Here is a 25,614-nt window from a genome sequence, read left to right on the forward strand (position 1 = left end):
ATTCTTTATTGGTGCACACACTGTAATGGTGCCTGCATTTTGGCAACTAGCCTCACCATAGTAAAAAGCGGTTAGATGATCAATAATATGCACAGTAATCTGATACCATGACGTTCCCCGACAGATTTAACAAATTAGTTGTTTTGTACCAAAAGCAAAATAAAAGTTCAGTTTCTCACTTTTACTGGGATACAATCACCAAAAGTTGTTACCACAAAGCTAAGTACAGATGAGGGAGTCCATTTAGCCTTTCCTTCCATAGAGGGGTAAGAGCAGCAATGTCACTGTCAAGTTTTCCTACAGGTCACAACACCATCATGACTTGGACGTATACCACCGCTCCTGGGTCGAAATCCTGGGATTCTCGAACACCATCACCACAAGGACTGCAGTTATTTAAAGGAGAAGGTTGACCATCAGGACCTTCTCAGGCCAATCACTGATGGGCAATAAATATGACCTCGTCAACCCAGCACAGATCTCAAAGACAAATTCATAAAAACAAGCCTAAGATCTCCAACCCCCCCCTTACAAAATTACAATTTGGATATTCCAGATACTTGTTCTCATGTGCAACACATGCAGCTACTTCCACACTTCCTGCAAACCAAAACGTCATCTTATGCATCGAGGAATCAACGAGAAATCCGATATAAAAAAGTGACTTACCACAGGGGTTCTCCCAATTATCTGACATAACTTCAGCTGAAGAGTAGCAGAAAACCTGGAAAAAACAGGAGAACCTCTGCGATAATTCACCTCCAAAGTCTTTTATGATTTTATAAACAAGACAGACCTCTGATTCATCGCACCCACTTCCGAGCTTCCAGCCAGCTCTTTGAACAATTCCAACCTCGCCTCCATCCAAGAGGCCATTCGGGTTCCTGGAATCCCCTCCCTAAACTCCGCTACCTCCCTCAGCCCCTTTAAAATCCAGTTCTTGAAGCAATCTTTTCTGCACACCTCCCAATCTCTCCTTTGGCACAGTATTAATTTTCTTGACGCCCCGAAAGCAGCTTGAGATGTTATTCTATGTTAAAGGGCACTATACACGTGTATCCAGAGCCACCGGTCCCCTGCATTCATGATCATCAGGAGCATTGTTTAAGATACCATCCCTAGACTTAGCACCCTTGGGTAAATATCATTCCTCCCTCGGAATTTATTGATTTTAACCCCCTTGCAAGTGACATCAAAATGTAGTCGCGGGACACCCTATAATGGAGAACATGCTATCAGTGTCTTCTTTCGTTAACGCTTCCAGGAAGTAATCATTTAACGTTAATGGATGGATTATTAGCTCATACAGTTTGAACCCAATTTGCACCCTTAAGTGATCTCAATTCTTTTTTGATAGTCAAAAGCTTATATATAAGTATATATAGTTTAACCTTTGGACAAAAGATGTCTGACATCCATGGTTACACTGATATATATGTTATGCAATATTTCGTGTGGATTGACTAAACTACCGAATACAGAAGTTCAAACAAAATGTAATTTCCACTTGACCTTTGTTTAATAATTTTACTTTGATGCTAAAGTTGGATAAAGAGAAAAGTTGCTGACCATCACTGTTACGAGAAGAGTAGGATTTTTGTTTAGAACCCGTTTCAAATAAACCAAAGCTGAAGAACATCGCAAAGAATGGATTTCGAGGCTGTTAGAAATCAACAGCACACGGAGACAATAGCAAATCCAAAGTCTTAACAGAACAGAACGATTGACAGCACAGACTTAAATATCACAGGGTGGCTCATAGCCTGCACATCATCAGAGACTGTACCACCCTCGAAAAACCAGTGATCTCTGGCTGGGTCATGTCCCGGGCTCCCCGAGATCAGTGGAGCATCCCCCACAGGACCAGCAAGTTGCACCGAGTCTCTCCCTCCCTCGGAGCCAGCCCGGGCTCACCTGTGTCTGCAAATCGCTTTTCTTTTACCTGTAACTGTTCAAGATATTTCACTGAAAGTGTCAGCGAGCCCAGTCCCTCTGCGTCTCCGCCTCTCGCGCGCACACAACTTCGCCCACCAGATAATGGAAGCTCTCTAAAGACCCTGCAATTACACACAGGCAAAGGCCAACAGACCCCATCTGAAAGCAAATGCAGTAACGCACTTGGAAAATAGCGACTTCCCGCAAGCTACTGAGATACAAACGTTTTGCAAAACAAAAAAGTAACGAAAAGCAACGTGCAACTTACTTTTGAGTGAAATGATGTCCTTTATTATGCTGTTCACCCCAAAATATTCAATGTGCAGTCGGTTTGTGAGAAGTTGCAGCTTTATTGCTGTTCCCTGACTTTCTTACTACGCAGACTGAACCTCGCAGTTTTACACAATAATCCCGTCAACCTCCGGCAGCGCTATCACCAGAGCGACCCCTGGGGCCCACAGCCTGACACTGCAACACAGCACTTGAGCGACCCCTGGAGCCCACAGCCCGACACTGCAACACAGCATCAGAGCGACCCCTGGGGCCCACAGCCCGACACTGCAACACCGCACCTGAGCGACCCCTGGAGCCCACAGTCTGACACTGCAACACAGCACCTGAGCGACCCCTGGGGCCCACAGTCTGACACTGCAACAAAGCTCCTGAGCGACCCCTGGGGCCCACAGCCCGAACTGCAACACAGCACCAGAGCGACCCCTGGGGCCCACAGCCTGACACTGCAACACAGCACCAGAGCGACCCCTGGAGCCCACAGCCCGACACTGCAACACAGCATCAGAGCGACACCTGGGGCCCACAGCCTGACACTGCAACACAGCACCAGAGCGACCCCTGGGGCCCACAGCCCGACACTGCAACAAAGCACCTGAGCGACCCCTGGAGCCCACAGTCTGACACTGCAACACAGCACCTGAGCGACCCCTGGAGCCCACAGTCTGACACTGCAACACAGCACCAGAGCGACCCCTGGGGCCCACAGTCCGACACTGCAACAAAGCACCTGAGCGACCCCTGGAGCCCACAGTCTGACACTGCAACAAAGCACCTGAGCGACCCCTGGAGCCCACAGCCCGACACTGCAACACAGCACCTGAGCGACCCCTGGAGCCCACAGCCCGACACTGCAACACAGCACCTGAGCGACCCCTGGGGCCCACAGCCCGACACTGCAACAAAGCACCTGAGCGACCCCTGGAGCCCACAGTCTGACACTGCAACAAAGCACCTGAGCGACCCCTGGAGCCCACAGCCCGACACTGCAACACAGCACCTGAGCGACCCCTGGAGCCCACAGCCCGACACTGCAACACAGCACCTGAGCGACCCCTGGGGCCCAGAGCCTGACACTGCAACACAGCACCTGAGCGACCCCTGGGGCCCACAGCCTGACACTGCAACATAAGAACATAAGAAACAGGAGAAGGAGTAGGCCCATCGGCCCCTCGAGCCTGCTCCACCATTCAATAAGATCATGGCTGATCCAGTCTTGGCCTCAGCACCACTTTCCCACTCTCTCCCCATACCCCTTGACTCCCTTGTAGTTCAATGGTCTGTCAATCTCCGCCTTGAATATCTTCAATGATTCCGTCTCCACAGCTCTCTGGGGTAGAGAATTCCAAAGATTCACGACCCTCAGAGAGAAGAAATTCCTCCTCATCTCCGTCTTAAATTGGCGACCCCTTATTCTGAAACGATGCCCCCTAGTTCTAGATACCCCCACTAGCAGAAACATACTCTCAGCACCCACCCTGTCAATCCCCCTCAAAATCTTATATGTTTCAATAAGATCACCTCTCATTCTTCTAAACTCCAATGAGTATAGGCCCAACCTGCTCAACCTTTCATCATACGTCAACCCCTTCATCCCAGGAATCAACCTCGTGAACCTTCTCTGCACTGCCTCCAATGCAAGTATACCCTTCCTTAAATCTTCTTAGGCAGTCCCTCGGAACCGAGGATGACTTGCTTCCACACTAAAAATGAGTTCTCAGGTGACTGTTGCATCCAATGTGGGACCTACAGTCTCTGTCACAGGTGGGGCAGATGGTGTTTGAAGGGGCTGCTGGGTGGGGTGCTTGGATTGACGTGTGCTCCTTGCGCTGCCTGCGCTTGGCTTCCACTTGCTCCCGGCGAAGAGACTCGAGGTGTTCGCACCTTCCTGGATGCTTCTCCTCCACTTTGTGCGATCTTGGGCCAGGGATTCCCAGGTGTCGGTGGGGATGTTGCACTTTTTGAAGGAGGCTTTGAGGGTGTCCTTGAAGCGTTTCCTCTGTCCACCTGGGGCTCTCTTGCCGTGTCGGAGCTCCAAGTAGAGCGCTTGTTTTGGGAGTCTCGTATCAGGCATGCGGACGATGTGGCCCGTCCTTCGGAGCTGATTGAGCGTGGTCAAAGCTTCGATGCTGGGGATGTTGGCCTGAGCAAGAACACTGGCGTTGGTGCGCCTATCCCACCAATGGATTTGTAGGATCTTGCACAGGCAGCGTTGGTGGTACCTCTCCAATGCTTTGAGGTGCCTACTGTACGTGGTCCATGTCTCTGAGGCATACAGGAGGGCGGGTATCACTACTGCTCTGTAGACCATGAGCTTGGTGCCGGGTTTGAGGTCCTGGTCTTCAAACACTCTCTTCCTCAGGCGACCGAAGGCTGCACTGGCACACTGAAGGCGGTGTTGGACTTCGTCATCGACGTCTGCCCTTGTTGACAGTAGGCTCCTGAGGTATGGAAAGTGGTCCACGTTGTCCAAGGCCTCGTCATGGATTTTGATAATCGGGGGGCAGCACTGTGTGGTGGGGGCAGGTTGGTAGAGGACCTTTGTCTTACGGATGTTTAGTGTAATGCCCATGCTCTCATATGCTTCGGTGAAGGTGTTGACGATGGTTTGGAGTTCGACCTCAGAGTGTGCGCAGACGCAAGCATCGTCTGCATACTGTAATTCGGATAGAGGATGGGACAACCTTGGGTCTGGACTGGAGGTGACGGAGGTTGAACAGTTTTCTGTTTGTTCTGTAGATTAGCTCCACTCCAGCGGGGAGCTTACTGAGGGTGAGATGGAGCATTGCAGCCAGGAAGATTGAGAAGAGCATTGGTGCGATGACACAGCCTTGCTTTGTGAGGGAATAAGCCACATTTCAGAAAGATACACCATAATATGAACAGAATTCTGATATTATTAATACATGATATACTGGGTTTAAAAGTCTGGAAATCCTTGGAGACACAGGCTGCAAACAGAAAACAGGCTTCTGAGATAAAGATCAGTTGTTTAACAAAGTTGTAAACATACAAGCTTTGAAATGGGAATTAGTTAAATATACTAAAACAATGACCCTATTGAAATGGCATTTGGCGCTTCCAGAGGGTCTGGAGTTTGGGAATAACACAATGGAAGACCCAGTTTAAGGTGTTATAAGCTAACATGTTGAACAGAAACACAAACATTAAAAGAACCATGTGCCTTTGAAAAGATGACATCAAATAAAAGAAACACCTGCTGGTCAAATAGTTTTTATGTTAAACTTGGAAGACAGGAAACATAAGATTAAATATGCAACCAATTGAGATAGCTAGAAAATAAGTAAACACTCAGTCAAAGTGTCTTTAATTTATACATAGTAAATATGACACCAACAAGAACACTTTGAAGATATGACTTCAATAGATACACCAAGCAATTGCATTGTGTTTGTATTGAACTTGGAGCAGTTGGAGACTCAATGTCTGCTAAAACCAGTAAAGCCAATATTAAGAATTGAATGGAAAATCTTCAATAAGAATGGTATCAAACAGAAACCATTGCTGTCATATTGTTTTTATGATAGTTTTTGGAACACCTAAAGGTAGAGACATAATTATGCATACAATCGTTGAATTGACAGTAAGATAGAAAGCATGGTAGAGACATAATTATGCATGCAATAGTTGAATTGACAGTAAGATAGAAAGCATTCAACAGAGGTATCAATAAAGACAATTAGCTTACATCAGCAGAGAACCTCAAAGAATAAACCACTGCAAAAAGGGTATAAAAGATAGACCTTTTCAAACAGAAAGTTAGAAGCCACTGAACGGGCCAAGCGTTTCTCAACTTTACAGGCACCATCTGTAAGTTTTTAACTTTGAGTCTCGGGTAATCAAGATATTTGATTTTGGTGGATGTTCTGGATTTAGAAATAAGTAAGAAATGTAGAAATGTAACGAAATAAAGATTTGAGAATAAGGATCTCTGAGAAATAAGAAATGTAAGCTATTTGTATTTTGAATTATTAATGTTGCGACTGACTCAACAGCTGTTAAATGAATGTCGGCTCTTAAATAAAACAATATATTTTTAGAATTGTCTCAAAGAGTATTTCTGTATAAACTCGCGAACCCAATTTCTGTACACTCTTTTGTAAGGAGTTGCAGAATTCTGGGGGTTATTCCGGACCCTCATAATATCCGGAAGGTTACAGTCTAGTTCAACTTATTAAAAGTGCTATCTGGAGGACGGTAACATCTTCAGTCGTTCCTTTCCTTTAGGGAGTGATAGCCTGAACCTTTAGACCCATTTAAGCATCTTATGGAATTTGGCTATCTCTAACTTAAGTTGAAGGTGAACGTCTGGGGAATACGCCTGATCTGGGGTGTCCCGGGAAGGGCTAGGGCTTGTAATTATCCCTTCAGCTTGACCCCGGTCCGTACGTGAATTGGGTCTGTGGTGGATCCGTTGGTCAGGATCATGGCTTGCATGTTGTCATGAAGCAGGTGGAGGATGGTGACAAACTTTTGAGGGCAGCCGAATTTGAGGAGGACACTCCATAATCCATCACGGTTGACAGTGTCGAAGGCCTTTGTGAGGTCAAAGAAGGCCGTGTACAGCGGTTGGTGCTGTTCCCTGCATTTCTCTTGTCGTTGATGCACAGTGATGATCATGTCCATTGTGCCCCTCAGTGGGTAGAATCCACATTGCAACTCTGGGAGGAGCTCTTCAGCCACTGGGAGAAGGCGATGGAGGAGGGTTCTTGCGATCGGGGATCCAGGAGGTAGTGTTGGAGGAGCCGCAGCCCTTGCACTTGTCCAACAGGTTCGAGGCTCTTACTCCCTGTGAGGATGGGAACAGGGACTGCGGGGAGGATGAGCAACCTGGCCACAGCACCGTGGAGCGGGGGGCCATTCAAGTGGGGGGAGTTAAAAGAAATGTTGTAGTGGTAGGGGATAGTGTCGTTAGGGGGATAGATAGAGTTCTCTGCAGCCGAGAGCGAGAGTCCCGAAGGCTGTGTTGCCTGCCCGGTGCCAGGGTTAAGGACATCTCCTCTGGACTGGAGAGAAACTTGGAGTGGGAGGGGGAGGATCCAGTTGCCGTGGTCCATGTTGGTACCAACGACATAGATAGGACAAGGAAGGAGGTTCTGCTGAGGGAGTTTGAGCAGCTAGGGGCCAAATTAAAAAGCAGAACCACAAGGGTAATAATCTCTGGATTATTACCTGAGCCATGAGCGAATTTGGCAAGTACAAATAAAATTAGAGATTTAAATGCGTGGCTCAAAGACTGGTGTGGGAGAAATGGGTTTTGCTTCCTGGGACACTGGCACCAGTACTGGGGCAGGAGGGAGCTGTTCCGTTGGGACGGGCTTCACTTGGCCAGTGCTGGGACTAGAGTCCTGGCGGATCATATAACTAGGGCTGTAGAGAGGGCTTTAAACTAACTAGTGGGGGGGAGGTTCCTAGAGAGCAAATAACACAAATGACAATAGAGAAGGTCATAGACTTAGGTAGCAGTGGGGAAATTAAAAACCAGAGCATGTCAGGAAGCGGCAGAAGGTATGGAGTAAAAGATAAAGTAATAAAAAGGGCAAAAGCAGGAACTAAGTGTCACAAAACATCTTTGAAAGTTCTCTATCTGAATGCACGTAGCATTCGTAACAAAATAGATGAGTTAATGGCACAAATAACTACATATGGGTATGATCTTGTGGCCATTACAGAAACATGGCTGCAGGGTGACAATGCCTGGGAATTAAACATACCAGGTTATTTAACGATCAGGAAGGACAGGCAGGAAGGAAGGGGAGGTGGGGTGGCTATGTTAATAAAGGAAGGAATCACTGTAATACAGAGAAATGATATTGGGTCAAAAGATCAGGACAATGAAACAGTTTGGGTGGAGGTAAGGAATAATAAGGGGAAAAAAACATTAGTGGGCGTAGTCTATAGGCCTCCGAACTGTGGCAACTCTGTTGGACGGAGTATCAATCAGGAAATAGTGGAGGCTTGTAATAAGAGAACATCTATAATTATGGGGGATTTTAACTATCATATTAATTGGACAAATCAAATTGGGCAGGGCTGCCTTGAGGATGAGTTAATTGAGTGTATTAGGGATGGGTTTCTTGAGCAGTATGTAACTGAACCGACCAGGGGGCAGGCAACCTTAGATCTGGTCCTGTGTAACGAGACAGGATTAATTAAAAATGTCCTAGTAAAGGATCCCCTTGGAATGAGTGACCATAACATGGTTGAATTCCATATTCAATTAGAGGGTGAGAAGGTTGGATCTCAAACAAGCGTGCTAAGCTTGAATAAAGGAGACTATGAAGGTATGAGAGCGGAATTGAGTAGAGTGGACTGGGAAAATAGATTAAAGGGTAAGACAATACATGATCAGTGGTGTACATTTAAGGAGTTATTTTACAACTTCCAAAAAGTATATATTCCACTGAGAAGAAAAGGGTGTAAAAGAAAAGACAGCCATCCATGGCTAAGTAAAGAAATTAAGGATAGTATTCGACTAAAAACAAGGGCATATAAGGTAGCCAAATCTAGTGGGAGGATAGAGGATTGGGAAAACTTTAAAAGACAGCGAAAAATAACAAAAAGATTGAATTAAGAAAGGGGAGATAGATTATGAAAGTAAATTAGCAAAAAATATAAAAACAGATAGTAAGAGTTTTTATAGTTATATAAAAAGAAAAAGGGTGGCTAAAGTAAATGTTGGTCCCTTAGAGGATAAGACCGGGAAATTAATGGTGGGAAATATGGAGATGGCAAAAACACTGAATGAATATTTTACATCAGTCTTTACAGTAGAAGACACTAAGAATATCCCAACACTGGACAAACAGGGGGCTAAAGGGGGGGAGGAACTAAACACGATCAAAATCACTAAGGAAGTGGTACTCGGTAAAATAATGGGACTCAAGGCGAATAAATCACCTGGACCTGATGGCTTACATCCTCGGGTCTTGAGGGAAGTGACGGTAGGGATTGTGGATGCATTGGTAATAATTTTCCAAAACTCCCTGGACTCGGCAATGGTCCCGGGAGACTGGAAAACTGCTAATGTAACACCCTTATTTAAAAAGGGCAGTAGACAGAAGGCTGGAAACTATAGACCGGTTAGCCTAACATCTGTGGTAGGTAAAATTTTGGAGTCCATTATTAAGGAGACAGTAACAGGACATTTGGATAATCATAATTTAATAGGACAAAGTCAGCATGGTTTTATGAAGGGGAAGTCATGTTTGACAAATTTGCTGGAGTTCTTTGAGGAAGTAACATATAGGGTGGATAAAGGGGAACCAGTGGACGTAGTGTATTTAGACTTCCAAAAGGCATTTGACAAGGTGCCACACAAAAGATTATTGCTTAAGATAAAAAATCACGGGATTGGGGGTAATATTCTGGCATGGATAGAGGATTGGCTATCTAACAGAAGGCAGAGAGTTGGGATAAATGGTTCATTCTCAGACTGGCAGTCAGTAACTAGTGGTGTTCCGCAGGGGTCAGTGCTGGGTCCCCAACTCTTTACAATCTATATTAACGATTTGGAGGAGGGGACCGAGTGTAACATATCAAAGTTTGCAGATGATACTAAGATGGGGGGGAAAGTAGTGAGTGAGGAGGGCATAAAAAACCTTCAAGGGGACATAGACAGGCTAAGTAAGTGGGCAGAGATTTGGCAGATGGAATACAATACTGGAAAGTGTGAGGTTATGCACTTTGGCAGGAAAAATCGTAGAGCAAGTTATTATCTTAATGGCAAGAAACTGGAAAGTACTGAAGTACAAAGGGATCTGGGGGTCCTGGTGCACGAAACTCAAAAGGTTAGTATGCAGCTGCAGCAAGTGATTAAGAAGGACAATGGAATGTTGGCTTTCATTGCTAGGGGGATAGAATATAAAAATAGGGAGGTATTGCTTCAGTTGTACAAGGTATTGGTGAGACCGCACCTGGAATACTGCGTACAGTTTTGGTGTCCATACTTAAGAAAGGACATACTTGCTCTCGAGTCAGTACAAAGAAGGTTCACTCAGCTAATCCCGGGGATGAGGGGATGGACATATGAGGAGAGGTTGAGTAGATTGGGACTCTACTCATTGGAGTTCAGAAGAATGAGAGGCGATCTTATTGAAACATATAAGATTGTGAAGGGGTTGGATCGGGTGGATGCAGGGAAGATGTTCCCGATGATGGGTGAAACTAGAACTAGGGGGCATAGTCTTAGAATAAGGGGCTGCTCTTTCAAAACTGAGATGAGGAGGAACTACTTCACTCAGAGGGTGGTAGGTCCATGGAATATGCTGCCCCAAAAAACTGTAGAAGCTACATCATTACATAAATTTAAAACAGAAATAGACAGTTTCCTAGAAGTAAAGGGAATTAAGGGTTACGGGGAGCGGGCAGAAATTTGGACATGAGTCTAGGTTCGGATCGGTCATGGCCCTGTGGGTAGCGGAGCGGGCCCAGGGGCCGTGTAGCCTGATCCTGCTCCTATTTCGTGTGTCTAATTCTGTTAGATGCAGGAGATGGTTCTGTGATAGTGGATTGGCAGTTAGGATCAGATCAGCCATGATCTTATTGAATGGCGGAGCAGGCTCGAGGGGCCGATTGGCCTACTCCTGCTCCTATTTCTTATGTTCTTGTTTATGTTCTTATGACTTTCCCTGTGGCAGACAGCAGGGAGACTCCTCTGAAATTACCGCAATCGGACTTGTCACCTTTCTTGAAGATGGTCACAATTACGGCGTCTCTGAGATCCCCTGGCATGCTCTCCTCCTTCCAAATAAGAGAAATTAGTTCATGTATTCGCACCAATAGTGATTCTCCCCTATGTTTTAGCACCTCGGTGGGGATTCCATCTGCTCCTGAGGCCTTGTTGTTCTTCAGTTGTTGGATGGCCTTTCCAACCTCATGCCGGGCTGGGGTTGTGCTGAGGTGGTGGCAGGTAGCATGCTGCAGGATGGAGTTGAGGACACTCGCGTCGAAGACAGTCTCAGTTAAGGAGATCTTCGAAGTGCTCCTTCCAGCGGGCACTGACTGCCTCTCTGTCCTTGATGAGTAACTCTCCATTCTTGGCCTGCAGTGGGGTAGGACCGTAGGTGGTCTTGACTGTGCTAAAGAATCCACGCACGTTGTGGTTGTCGGCTAGCTGCTGGATCTCCTGCGCTTTCTCCACCCACCATCTGTTCTTTAGGTCACGAGTTTTTTGTTGGACCTTGGCCTTCAGGCGTCTGTAGAGCTGCTTTCTTGCTCTCGAGTTCTGTTGCTATTTCCAGATCAGGAATGCCTTGCGCTTGCGACTTATTAGCTCCTAGATCTCCTGGTCATTCTCGTCGAACCAGTCTTGGTGTTTTCTGGTCGAGTGACCGAGCGTCTCTTCACAGGTGCTGATTATGGAGGCCTTGAGTGCAGAACAGGCGCTGTGGACACTCTGTGTCTCTGAATCACTGGGAATCGTCAGGTTGTTTGTGAGGCGCAGGCTGAATAGGGCTTTGTTAGCAGAGTCTTTGAGTGCTCCAGCATTGATTTTCCTGCGGCATTGCTTCTGTTACCGCCACTGTTTTGGGGTTACGTTATTGGAGATGACAGAGCGAATTAGGCGGTGGTCTGAGCGACCCCTGGGGCCCACAACCCGACACTGCAACACAGCACCAGAGCGACCCCTGGGGCCCACAGCCTGACACTGCAACACAGCACCAGAGCGACCCCTGGGGCCCACAACCCGACACTGCAACACAGCACCAGAGCGACCCCTGGGGCCCACAGCCTGACACTGCAACACAGCACCAGAGCGACCCCTGGGGCCCACAGTCTGACACTGCAACACAGCACCAGAGCGACCCCTGGGGCCCACAGCCTGACACTGCAACACAGCACCAGAGCGACCCCTGGGGCCCACAGCCTGACACTGCAACATAAGAACATAAGAAATGGGAGCAGGAGTCGGCCAATCGGTTCCTCGAGCCTGCTCCGCCATTCAATAAGATCATGGCTGATCCAATCTTGGCCTCAACACCACTTTCCCACTCTCTCCCCATACCCCTTGACTCCCTTGCAGTTCAAATATCTGTCAATCTCCACCTTGAATATATTCAGTGACTCCGCCTCCACAGCTTTCTGGGGTAGAGAATTCCAAAGATCCACGACCCTCTGAGAGAAGAAATTCCTCCTCATCTTCGTCTTAAATGGGCGACCCCTTGTTCTGAATCTATGCCCCCTAGTTCTAGATACCCCCACTAGTGGAAACATCCTCTCAGCATCCACCCTGTCAATCCCCCTCAGAATCTTATATGTTTCAATAAGATCACCTCTCATTCTTCTAAACTCCAATGAGTATAGGCCCAACCTGCTCAACCTTTCGTCATACGTCAACCCCTTCATCCCAGGAATCAACCTAGTGAACCTTCTCTGCACTGCCTCCAATGCAAGTATACCCTTCCTTAAATATGGAGACCAAAATTGTACGCCGTACTCCAGGTACAGTCTCACCAATGCCCTGTAAAGTTGCATCAAAACATCCCTACTTTTATACTCCATACCCCTTGCAATAAAGGTCAACATTCCATTAGCCTTCCTAATTACTTACTGTACCTGCATGCTAACTTTTTGTGTTCATGTCCTAGGACCTCCAGATCCCTTTGTACCGCAGCATTTTGTAGTCCTACTCCATTTAAATAATAATTTGCTTTTTCATTCTTCATTCCAAAGTGGATAACCTCCCATTTTCCCACATTATACTCCATCTGCCACATTTTTGCCCACTCATTTAACCTATCTATATCCCTTTGCAGACTCTTTGTGTCCTCCTCACAACTTGCTAACCCACCTATCTTTGTATCATCAGCAAATATGGCTACAGTAAACGCAGTCCCTTCATCCAAGTCATGAATATAGATTGTAAATAGTTGAGGCCAAAGCACTGATCCCTGTGGCACCGCACTAGTTCCTAATTGCCAACCGGAAAATGACCCATTTATTCCGACTCTCTGTTTTCTGTTAGTTAGCCAATCCCCTATCCAGGCCAATATATTACCCCCAACCCCATGCATTCTTATCTTGTGCAGTAACCTTTTATGTAGCACCTTATCGAGTGCCCTCTGGAAATCCAAATACACTACATTGCTGAGGCTGCCGCGGAACACGAATGGAGGCCGAACCGATCTGAGGAACACATGGCTTTTATTACATTCTCTTGAGAGATGGCTGCTCCAGCTCTTCTCTCTGCTAAACCTGAAAACAGAATGAGGGCGACACCCGCGCTTTTGAGTACACACTGTGGCGACGCCCGCTCCTTTGTCATGCCTTAAAGGCAGCATGCTTCTTAAAGGCAAGGTGCCCGATTTATTGTCCACGGACGGAAAAGTGGATTGCGCCCGTTTAGGTGGCGATCCGCCACAACATCTTCTGGTTCCCCTTTATCCACCCTGTTCGTTGCATCCTCAAAGAACTCTAGCAAATTTGTCAAACATGATTTCCCTTTCATAAAGCCAGCACCTGAGCGACCCCTGGGGCCTACAGCCCGACACTGCAACACAGCACCTGAGCGACCCCTGGAGCCCACAGTCTGACACTGCGACAGTGCACGGGAGCGACCCTTGGGGGCCACAGCCTGACACTGCAACAGAGCATGGGAGCGACCCCTGGGGGCCACAGCCTGACACTGCAACACAGCACCTGAGCGACCCCTGGAGCCCACAGCCTGACACTGCAACACAGCACCTGAGCGACCCCTGGAGCCCACAGTCTGACACTGCAACAGTGCACGGGAGCGACCCTTGGGGGCCACAGCCTGACACTGCAACAGAGCATGGGAGCGACCCCTGGGGGCCACAGCCTGACACTGCAACACAGCACCAGAGCGACCCCTGGGGCCCACAGCCTGACACTGCAACACAGCACCAAGCACCTGAACAACCCCTGGGGCTGATGTCCTAACACCACAACCCTGTCCTGCAGAGGTGAAGAGAAAAAAGAACCAGATGAAGGTCAGTTCTGGCCAAGTCAAATATTCACGTGTCTATTTTTCGGATTCTGATGGATCTCCTGTGTCTCTCTAGCATTCAGTGTTTCTCCTTTTTCAATCCCACTAGGGCTTCCACCTCTGGTTTCAGTCCTCACTGGGGCTTCCACCTCTGGCTTCAATCCCCACTGGGGCTTCCACCTCTGGTTTCAATCCTCACTGGGGCTTCCACCTCTGGTTTCAGTCCTCACTGGGGCTTCCACCTCTGGCTTCAATCCCCACTGGGGCTTCCACCTCTGGCTTCAATCCCCACTGGGACTTCCACCTCTGGTTTCAATCCTCACTGGGGCTTCCACCTCTGGTTTCAGTCCTCACTGGGGCTTCCACCTCTGGTTTCGGTCCTCACTGGGGCTTCCACCTCTGGTTTCAGTCCTCACTGGGGCTTCCACCTCTGGCTTCAATCCCCACTGGGGCTTCCACCTCTGGTTTCAATCCTCACTGGGGCTTCCACCTCTGGTTTCAGTCCTCACTGGGGCTTCCACCTCTGGCTTCAATCCCCACTGGGGCTTCCACCTCTGGCTTCAATCCCCACTGGGGCTTCCACCTCTGGTTTCAGTCCTCACTGGGGCTTCCACCTCTGGCTTCAATCCCCACTGGGGCTTCCACCTCTGGCTTCAATCCCCACTGGGACTTCCACCTCTGGTTTCAATCCTCACTGGGGCTTCCACCTCTGGTTTCAGTCCTCACTGGGGCTTCCACCTCTGGTTTTGGTCCTCACTGGGGCTTCCACCTCTGGTTTCAGTCCCCACTGGGGCTTCCACCTCTGGTTTCAGTCCTCACTGGGGCTTCCAGCTCTGGCTTCAATCCTCACTGGGGCTTCCACCTCTGGTTTCAGTCCTCGCTGGGGCTTCCACCTCTGGTTTCAGTCCTCACTGGGGCTTCCACCTCTGGTTTCAATCCTCACTGGGGCTTCCACCTCTGGTTTCAGTCCTCACTGGGGCTTCCACCTCTGGTTTCAATCCCCACTAGGGCTTCCACCTCTGGTTTCAGTCCTCACTGGGGCTTCCACCTATGGTTTCAATCCCCACTGGGGCTTCCACCTCTGGTTTCAATCCTCACTGGGGCTTCCACCTCTGGTTTCAATCCTCACTGGGGCTTCCACCTCTGGTTTCAATCCTCACTGGGGCTTCCACCTCTGGTTTCAGTCCTCACTGGGGCTTCCACCTCTGGTTTCAGTCCTCACTGGGGCTTCCACCTCTGGTTTCAGTCCTCACTGGGGCTTCCACCTCTGGTTTCAGTCCTCACTGGGGCTTCCACCTCTGGTTGAACGTATTCCTGGAGGGTTCATCATATGACCTCCCCCCTCATCCATCTCCAATACTTTTATAACTAAGAAACTAAACTGCTCAAAGAAAATGAAGAAAGTGCACCATTATTTTTTAATGTCCCAATAATTTTTCTCCAAGGTTGTTTGCAGCTGTGTCCAGGAGATTAATCTTTAATTCTGGGCGAATCCAGGACAATACAGGAGGGTTGGCAATCCCGATTCCCCACAGAGCTCAGGTGCTTCAAAAGGACTCTCGAGTTTGTCATTATTAGAACCACCCAGAAGTGAGGAAAGGTGCTATTCCTGCAATCCTCCCCGCAGATGAGCAAAGGAGACCGCTGGAGGTCAGGTGCCGTCAGTACTAGAATATTCTGGAGGTAACTTCCTGTATATTCCTGGAACTCCCTATCTAACAGCACTGTGGACGACAGCGGTTCAAGAAGAAGGCTCACCACCACCTTCTCAAGGGCAACTTTGGATGGGCAATAAATGCTGGCCTTGCCAGCGACACCCATATCTCGAGAACGAATTTTTAAAAATAAGAGTTCTCCAGAAGTACTGTCCACTGACAGCAGATTCTTCTCGAGCTGAAGTGTTCATTACTACAGGCAGTCCTCTACAGCCCAAGCATTATCATGACTAGAAAAATGAGTTAGCACTTTTATCACATCATTGAAACATCTCAGTGTGCCTCAAGTAATGAATTGCCTTTTGGAGTGCAGTGACTACCAGCACCAGCTCACACACAGTAATGAGATGAATGTCCTCTGAATGTGATGTACTGTGGTGCTGATGTATTTTCATTACTACAGACATATTCATTCCATCCGGGTCGAATCTGCACCGATAGGACTGGCCCTTCTGGGCTTTGGGCAGGGCTGCTCAGGTAGAATTAAGAAAGAAGAACTTGCATTTATGTAATTCTTTATCACATCCTCAGGACCCCCCCCCAAAGCACTTCACATCCACCGAATTACTTTTTTGAAGTGAAGTTACTTTAGTTATGTAGGCAAGCGAGTCAATTTGTGTACAGCAAGAACGCACCAACAGCAAACGTGATGAATGACCAGTTAATCTATTTTTAGTGTGGTGGTTGATGGACATCAAGAAAGCTCCCTGCTTCTCTTCGAAGAGTGTCGTGAGATCTCTTACATCCATGTGAACAGGCAGCGGGGGCTTTGGTTTAATATCTTACCTGAAAGCCAGCACTTTCTAACAATGCAGCATTCCCTCATTTCAGTACTGAAAAGTTTGTTTAGGCAGAGGTGCTCAGGTAGAACTGGTTTATTTGGGTAGAATCTATTTCAACTAGTCTAGATTCTCCCTCATCTCCCAGAAAAAGGCCATTAAAAATTCAGGATCCATCATCATAATATATTTAGAAAGAACTCTTGCATTTAATGCTCACACTCTGTCCACAAACCTTACTTCCGATTGGTGTCAGTCTTGGCTCAGTGGTAGCACTCTTGCCTCTAAATCAGAAGGTTGTGGGCTCAAGACCCCTCCAGAGACTTGAGCACATAATCCAGGCTGACACTTCAGTGCAATACTGAGGGAGTGCTGCACTGTCGGTTCCATCTTTCGGATGAGATGTTAAACTGAGGCTCAGTCTGCTCTCTCAGGTGGACGTAATAGATCCCAGGGCACTATTTGAAGAAGAGCAGGTGTTCTGGCCAATATTTATCTATCAACCAACAAAACTAAACAGATTATTTGGTCATTATCTCATTACTGTTTTTGGGAGCTTGCTGTGTGCAAATTGGCTGCTGCCTTTCCTACATTACAACAGTGACTAATTTCAAAAGTACTTAATTGGCTGTAAAGCACTTTGGGACATCCTGAGGATGTGAAAGGTGAAGTTCTTTCTTTTGTAGGGTTTTTGGTAACGCTTTTCTGTCAACAATTAACATTGAAACTGCCTATGTAAACATTTTATAATGGCATTTCCCTATGTAGACAATTGTTTTATGAACCAATTGAATTACTCAAAATGCTTTTTGAAGAAAATGTCTACAATTTTTTTCTCAATAACTGAAATTTCTTTGGTCCAAAATAAGGAACTATATATTTCACAATAACATGACTAGATTTATTCATTGAATCATTCACATATTTTAATACTTTAAGTTTTTACTTAAAGTTCTAAACCTCTCTCAAAAGCCTAGGGTTCTACTTGATATTTTTGCCCAGAGCAGTGACTATTAATTAGCAAAGACAGATCTTGCAGTCTGAGCATATGCAGTGTGTACAATGTTCCAGGATCCACCTTTATCCCTTTCCAGTTTTAAAGCTGGGATACAGAGCAAGATTGTATACAAGATTTACCAGTTGGAGATAGACATCTGGTATGTTGTAATACAGAGTACGGGTAATGGGATTTAGCTGCACTGGGAGCAGGCCTACACATCAGTAGCACCAGGGATGTCCTGGGATTCAGTATTCCTGAGAGATAGTCCTGAGGTTTGGCAAAACTATGCAAAGAGATTCCAAAGTTTAGCAAAAGGGGGGTGGAATGTGGTGTTTGGTTAAAGCCAGCCAAATGTATTTGCCACTTTAAAAAAATTGTTTGAGGAAAAGCTAGATGACAATTTTCAAAAGCTTTATTCAGGCAATACATTGTGTGCGAGAGAGAGAAACATGAGAAACTATACTGCTTACACACCTGTTGTCACTTTAGTTACCTTTGCATTCCAAATACTCTAAACTTCAGGAAGCATATTAAGCTGAGAGATACACACAGTATCTTTTCTCATCTACTTGAGTTAAAAAAAATAAATGAGTTGAATTTTGAAAGCAAACAAAGTCTCTCGTCATCATCTGTGATTTGTTGATTGTTAGACAATGTAAACATACTAATTACTGACCTCTGTTAGATACAGAGAGCCAGCCAAAGACAGACACAAAGATACACTTACAGGAACCACTTACTAGACCACTTCAGAGGGCTGTTAAGAGTCAACCACATTCGATTGGGACAGGAATCACATATAGGTCTGACTAGGTAAGGACGGCAGGTTTCCTCATCTAAAGAACATCAGTGAACTTGTTGGGTTCTTACAACAATCCGACAGCTTCATGGTCACTTTTACTGGTGCCAGCTTTTTATTTCCAGATTTTTAAAAATGAATACAAATTTTCTATCTGCCATTGTGGGATTTAAACTCATGTTCTCTGAATTAATAGCCCAGGCCTCTGGATTTTATAGTCCAATAATATAACCACTGCACCACCTAGCACTTATGCAGCACAAATGTTATGTGGACATTTCTGCAGGAGTTCCTTGGGGAAGGATCCTTGGTCCAACCATCTTCAGCTGCTTCATCAATTACCTTTTCTCCAACATTTCCACTCCATTCACAAAGATGTTGTCCATTCCAACCTACAGCTGTACTCAGGTAACATCCATGCCTGGGCTGACGAGTGGCAGGTAACATTCGGTTGTGTTTATTTCCAACACCAGATCTCTGATTGGTCACCTTGAAGGCAACACCTGATTTCTGATTGGTCCCCTGGAAGGACAAGCCACACCTAGCGGTTTATCTGGAATGTGTAATTAGATCCTGCCTGCCTAAGTAATCAATTCGTTTGCAAAGTGTAATTCAAGCCTTTCTGACTGCCTTGCTCTTCCTCACTCCCCTGAGTTTCTGACCTTCTCCCCTGCCCAACTTCCTGACTTCCCCCCCACCCAACTTCCTGACCTTTTCCCCAACCCAAGTTCCTGACCTCCCCCTGCTCGAGTTCCTGATCTCCTCCCCCCATGCCCGAGTTTCTGACACCCCTCCCCTCCCCCTCCACCAATTTCCTCACCTTCCCCCAGGTCCTGATCTTCTCTCCCTGCCCAAGTTCCTGCCCCACCCCTCCTGGGGTTTGTGACCCTCTCCCCTCAACAAGTTCCTGATCTTCCACGCCCCCCGCCGCGGCTGCAATCAATGTTCCCTTTAAGCTGCACAGCCGCGCGGCTCTCGAGACCTCCTGCGTAGTTGGCTCACCGGCTTTCCAATGTGAAAAACCGCGCATGCCTTAAAGGAGCCGCGCACCCAAAAAAAAATAAGAGGGAACATTGACTGCAATATGTAATATTTACAGGGTGCACTACAACAACTCAGCAAATTTACTTTGATAGCACTTCCTAGCTCTACAACCTCTACCACCAAGACAGACAAGAGCAGCAAGATCATGAGAACACTGTCACCTTCAAGACATACAATATCCTCACTTAACATATCTATCACCATTCTTTCATAATCGAATCAACATCCTAAAATTCCCTACCTAACCCCATTGTAAGAGCTGCATCTGCACAAGAACTGCAGCAGTTTGAGAAGACCCACCGTCACCTTCTCACAACAGTTAGGCATGGTTGAAAGAAGAAGCATCTCCAACCTCCCTTTCCTCTCCAAAGTTCTTGATAGTGTTGTCGCCTCCCAAACACGTGCCCAATTTTTCCAGAACTCCATGTTTGAATCCCTCCAATTAGGTTTCCGCCACTGCCACAGTACCAAAACAGCTCTTATTAAAGTCACAAATGACATCCTATGTGACTGTGACAAAGGTAAACTAACCCTCCTTGTCCTTCTTGACCTGTCTGCTGCCTTGAACACGGTTGACCACACTATCCTCCTCCAACGCCTCTCCACCATCGTCCAGCTGGGTGGAACTGCACTCACCTGGTTCCATTCTTATCTATCCAGTTATAGCCAGACAATCACCTGCAATGGCTTCTCTTACCGCACTGTTACCTCTGGAGTCCTTCCAGGATCTATCCTTGGCCCCCTCCTATTTCTTATCTATGTGCTGTCCCTCGGCGACATCATTCAAAAACACAGCGTCAGTTTCCACATGTACGCTGACGACACTCAGCTCTACCTCACCCCCAGCTCTCTCGACCCCTCCACTGTCTCTAAATTGTCAGACTGCTTGTCCAACATCCGGTACTGGATGAGCAAAAATTTCCTCCAACTAAATATTAGGAAGACTGAAATCATTGTCTTCGGTCCCCACCACGAATTCTGTTCCCTAACCACTGACTCCATCCCTCTCCCTGGCAACTGTCTAATGCTGAACCAGACTATTTGCAACGTTGGTGTCATATTTGACCCTGAGATGAGCTTCCGACCACTTCACTAAGAATGCCTATTTCCACTTACGTAACATCGCCCGTCTCCACCACACCTCAGCTCATCTGCTGCGGAAACCCTCATCCATGCCTTTGTTACCTCTAGACTTGACTATTCCAGTGCACTCCTGACTGGCCTCCAACCGTCTATCCTCCGTAAACTTAAGTGCATCCAAAACTCTGCTGCCCATGTCCTAACTTGCACAAAGTCCCGTTCACCCATCACCTCTGTGCTCGCTGGACTACATTGGCTCCCGGATAAGCAACGCCTTCATTTTAAAATTCACATCCTTGTTTTCAAATTGCTCCATGGCCTCTCCCCTCCCTATCTCTATAATCTCCTCCAGCCCCACAACCCTCCCGAGATATCTGCGCTCCTCCAATTCTGGCCTCTTGAGCATCTCTGATTATAATCGCTCAACCATCGGTGGCCATGCCTTCAGCTGCCTAGGCCCTAAGCTCTGGAACTTCCTCCCTAAACCTCTCTTTCCTCCTTTAAGATGCTGCTTAAAACCTACCTCTTTGACCAAGCTTTTGGTCATCTGCCCTAATATCTCCTTATGTGGCTCGGTGTCAAATTTTGTTTGATAACACTCCTGTGAAGCCCCTTGGGATGTTTTACTACGTTAAAGGTGCTATATAAATACAAGTTGTTACGTCCGTGAATAATTGAGACACGGACAGCAGGAGTGAACAAAATAAGTCTTTACTGGTGGAAGTCAATAGTGAAACTAAAAACACCGAGGCTCACTAGCGCCTTTTATACAGGGGTGGTCACTGCCGGTACTGCAGTCTGAGACCAGTTATTCTCTTAAAGGTACATACACAACAATTCCTCCTCTTTTAGATAAACAGTACATAACATTCATTTAACAACTAAATGATAACCAATTACAATCACAATTACTGTTGCTAGATACATTGGTTAAGTTTAAGCAATTATAAGTTCAGTCTTTGAGGAGGCTTCCTGATTCTGTCTGGATAACGCCTCTTTGGGGTATCAGGTTCTTCTGGCAATGTTGAGTCGGGATCAATGTCATTGTTTGGTTCATCTGCTTCCAATATTACCGGTTCTGCGGTAGCTGCAATTGGAACGTCGATTTCATTACCAGGTGTATCAGATCGTGGTGTGGAGTTGACGTTTTCCAGTGACTCTAGAATCTGGTCAGCATGGCGTCTTACAATGCTCTCCCCAACGTCCACGGTATACATGAGAGGTCCTTGTCGTGTACAAATCGTTCCTGGCTGCCATTTCTCAGTGCGGTAGTCCCGGGCCAAAACTGGTTGACCTATCTTAAAACTCCTGGTCGGCCTTTCATTCATATTCTGAAACTGCCTGTTCTCCACATCTCTTCGGACGTTTGGCTTAACCAAATCCAAGCGGCATCATAGTCTTCGATTGAAGAACATCATGGCTGGAGTTTGGTTGGTAACCGCATGTGTCGCATTCCAGTAGGCAAACAAGAAGTTGTCCACCTTGTGTTGTAGGGGTATATCTTCATTACACATTGCCTTGATAGCCTTCTTGAATGTTTGGACAAACCTCTCGGCCAATCCATTAGTGGCTGGATGATATGGGGCAGATGTGTAATGCTTAACACCATTGTTCTTTAAGAACCTCCGGAACTCTTCAGACACAAACTGTGGTCCATTGTCAGAGCAAATCTGTTCAGGCAGCCCATTCCTGGCGAATATGGTTCGTAAAACTGTGATAGTTTTTTCCGTGGTGGTTGAGGACATTTTTATTACCTCTGGCCACTTTGAATGTGCATCCACCGCAATTAAAAACATCGAGTCCATGAAGGGACCAGCAAAATCAATGTGCACCCTTTGCCATGGAGATGAGGGCCACTCCCATGGATGCAGAGGAGCTTGTGGTGGGGCGTTTTGGACCTTCTGGCATCCTGCACAGCTCTTGGTCATCTCTTCTGTTGAAACGGATTCTTTTGGTCCTCAATCTGGTTCAGTACAAACACTGAGTCGAATACTGGTTGAGTTCAACAGTTTTTATTCCGTCATCCCGGGAGACTTACTCTGATACAGCACAGTCCTGACTCCAGAAGAGTCCGACAGGTTAAACCAGAGCAAGCAATCTTTCATACAGTGTGCCACATTATTATACTTGCATTTGAGAAGACATTAACACATCGTACAGTCTGCACCAATCCCGAGCTGTACACGTATACATTTAATTTGATTTCCTGGCCTGGCAGTATGAAACAAAGAAGTCACATTTCACTGAATGGTTTATAGTTAAGTAAATATCCTGGTAATGGTTTCACGATCACCTAATCATTATGGTAATGCGTTTGCAATCATGGTAATGTGTTTTCTGATCGCCTACTGTCTGTATAACCTCTGCACTCCGCCCTACACTGTTTCCACCAGCAAGGTGTGACATCGTGGGTGCCAGCCATATTAGCAGCCACAGATCAGTTTAGCTTCTTTTATTTTACTTCCTGCTGCCTTCACAGTTTCTTGAGTTAACATGATCATTTCTTACAATATGCAAGTGACTCAGCGATGTCGACATTTCACCACCATTTTATGCTGACAGGATCCTCCATTTTAGATTGACAGGGTCCTTGGCTATGCGAAGCGAGTTGTTACCATATTTTGCATTCTATATCCTCATTCCCCCCTTTTATCATTCCATGATAACCATCTAAGGTACCCAGTGATTCTGGGCTTCATCCTACTGGTCCATCTCTATCTTATTGAGTCTATTATACTCCTCCTCCATTAATTCCTTCTCAAATTTAATTTCTTCTTCTGATGGTTTCCTTTGTACCAATTGACTTGGAATTACAGTTGCTCCTAATCTATTGCAGCAACACTTAATCAGCGTGAAAACTAGAAAAATGCACATAATTACGGCAAGTACCACCACTAGCCCATGTAGCAGAGTTTGTCCCATTGATCCTAGCCATCCTCCAATGATCCAATCAAACCAGTCATCCCCTGGCTTAGGTTTCTTATACTGACTTACTGCATCCCGGATATGTTTGACAATGTTGGTTATGTTTTCCGAGCTATCAGGGATATAAGTACAGCACTCACTTCCTATCAAGGCACAGGTTCCTCCTTGTGCTGCAAGGAGGTAATCTAAGGCCATTCGATTCTGGAGGGTTACTGTTCTAATGGCTATCATTTCGACACTCATGTCTGCTATAGCTTCCTCAGTGTCATTGGCAACTATCTCTAGTAGCCTTGCCAGATTCCTTGTTTCATCCATCAAGCTCATTATTCCATAGGGAGGGTTTATTACGCCGAAAAATCGATTAAAAGCTCCTAGCTCTCTTTTGGTCACGTGTTTCTTAAATTCGTGGTGTTCCCCAATCTTATTCAAGTGGTGAATAAAAGGTACTGCATAACCTAAGTAACACGAACCCGTCCAATCCCGGGGTAACCATGGATAGGCTTGGTGACCACATATAAAATAGGTCCCATTATATGCGATTAAATTGTCGTCTAATGCCTCACGAATCCTCCATCCCCATCTGATTTCCATTCCTTCCCATGGTCCCCCACTTGTCCTATTGGGGGTTCCGGTATGATCTAATTGGAAGAAACCTTGGCCACAGCCTCTGGTGCGAATACATTTTGTTACATTAACATTTTGGAAACATTTACTGCGTCCTACTTCTATACCTCCCGGCACACTCTTCGTTAAACATATTGGCCCCTTCGGCCTACCAACTCCTGAAGTATTAGTAAGGACTAAGGCTGGAGGCTGGCTGTTCCGATTATAATTAGGCTGGTACCACCCTTGGAAAGTGGTTAGGTTGTAACCTGCCGACTTCCATTTGTCCCTGTCGCCCTCCTGGTTGTATGAATCTTTATAAACGCCGCTGGCGTTCTGGCGCATGACCCACTCCGCCATCTCTGTGGCATTGAACGGGATGGGTCTCAAGGGAATCCCTCTTTTACTTTAGATAGGAATGTGACTGCAAACCCAACAGCTTGTTAAGTTATAGCTTTTGGCGTATTCATATGACATGTGCAGAAAGGTGTTGGTAAGTAATTCACGTTTCTTCCGTGATTTGTCCGTATCGCCTTGAGTCAGGCACAATAGTCCAAAAAGTCCAATAACAACGAGCAGCAACTTCATGGTTTCAGTCTTCAGTGGGCGCTCCGCCTGTGGTGGTGTTTTCTTCTTTGTAGCACTCGGCTCCGACCCGCCTGGGATGCTGTTTTCTCCCGGCTCCGAAACTTGATGCTAAGCAGATGGTCCCCTAGCGGTTGTTAATCTGTGAAATAAAAGGCTTACACACAATCAAAATTAAAACTTAAAATATTAAAACTTAAAATTAAAAATTAAAATCGTATAATAAGTATAATAAGAGTAGGATTTCAGCAGGCCAGAACAATCCAAACACAACACCAGACCTCGTAAAAGCTGCAGTCACCTCTATCAAGGCCGAGCACGAGTTCTGTAGTCTCCTATCAATGGCTGATCAATCAAAATTAAAATTAATGATTGTTCGTAAAATCTACTATATATGTTAAGTCTGTGAATTATTTAGTTAATTAAGACACAGACTAATGAGTAACAATAAAAACAGGTCTTTACTGGTTGGAGGTAGGGACTATACTGAATACAAGATTACTGCACAGTGCTTATATACCGGTGTGTTCACCCCCGGTATTACGTCTACAGCAGCCTGAGAAAGTAGTACATCTCTTAAGGTGGAACAGGCTTAAGCTCTCTTAAGGTGGAACAGGTTACATACACAACAATATACTGTACTGATTTACTACTGATTATCTCTAAAATCTACTATATACTGTACTGATTTACTACTGATTATCTCCCCCGCTTTTGATTGGTTTCTCCAATCAATTTACAGTGGTGGAAATGCACCCATGCGCTTCTTCCCTCGACCTTAGCTGCAGTCGGGGTTGTTAGTAAGACCTGATATGGACCTTCCCACCTTGGATCTAGACTTTTACGAGTCCAGTTCTTAACCATCACATACGAACCTGGTTCAATTTTCA

At 46.3% G+C, this 25,614-nt stretch overlaps 2 protein-coding genes across 9 annotated transcripts in view; both read right to left on the reverse strand.

The window, feature by feature from the left end:
* ankrd6b (ankyrin repeat domain 6b) overlaps positions 1–2,394 on the reverse strand; it is a 272,030-nt gene extending 269,636 nt beyond the window's left edge. For 2 of the 8 annotated variants that reach the window (XM_085997628.1, XM_085997624.1), the window contains exons 1-3: positions 2,204–2,390; positions 1,943–2,057; positions 670–724 (exon numbers count right to left, since the gene is read on the reverse strand). The gene's annotated coding sequence lies outside the window, so the exon portion shown is untranslated. Of the gene's footprint in view, positions 1–669; positions 725–1,942; positions 2,058–2,203 lie in introns of all 8 variants that reach the window. The other 6 variants (XM_085997627.1, XM_085997623.1, XM_085997631.1 and 3 more) reach the window with 5 other exon arrangements.
* A 20,207-nt stretch (positions 2,395–22,601) lies between these two features.
* On the reverse strand, positions 22,602–25,102 carry LOC147112870 (uncharacterized). The gene has a single exon (XM_085997633.1). It carries the CDS (start codon positions 24,497–24,499, stop codon positions 23,312–23,314), a length of 1,188 nt encoding a protein of 395 aa, XP_085853759.1. The 5' UTR covers positions 24,500–25,102; the 3' UTR covers positions 22,602–23,311.
* Positions 25,103–25,614: the final 512 nt, after the last annotated feature.

The sequence above is a fragment of the Somniosus microcephalus genome, chromosome 9, assembly GCF_052327205.1.
Source record: "Somniosus microcephalus isolate GS21.2 chromosome 9, FLI_Smic_1.0, whole genome shotgun sequence".
Lineage (NCBI taxonomy): Eukaryota > Metazoa > Chordata > Chondrichthyes > Squaliformes > Somniosidae > Somniosus > Somniosus microcephalus.

Bases quoted from the DNA above. Each gene is read 5' to 3' on its own strand.
- LOC147112870 (XM_085997633.1), bottom strand. From the start codon at position 24,499: ATGGCGGAGTGGGTCATGCGCCAGAACGCCAGCGGCGTTTATAAAGAT.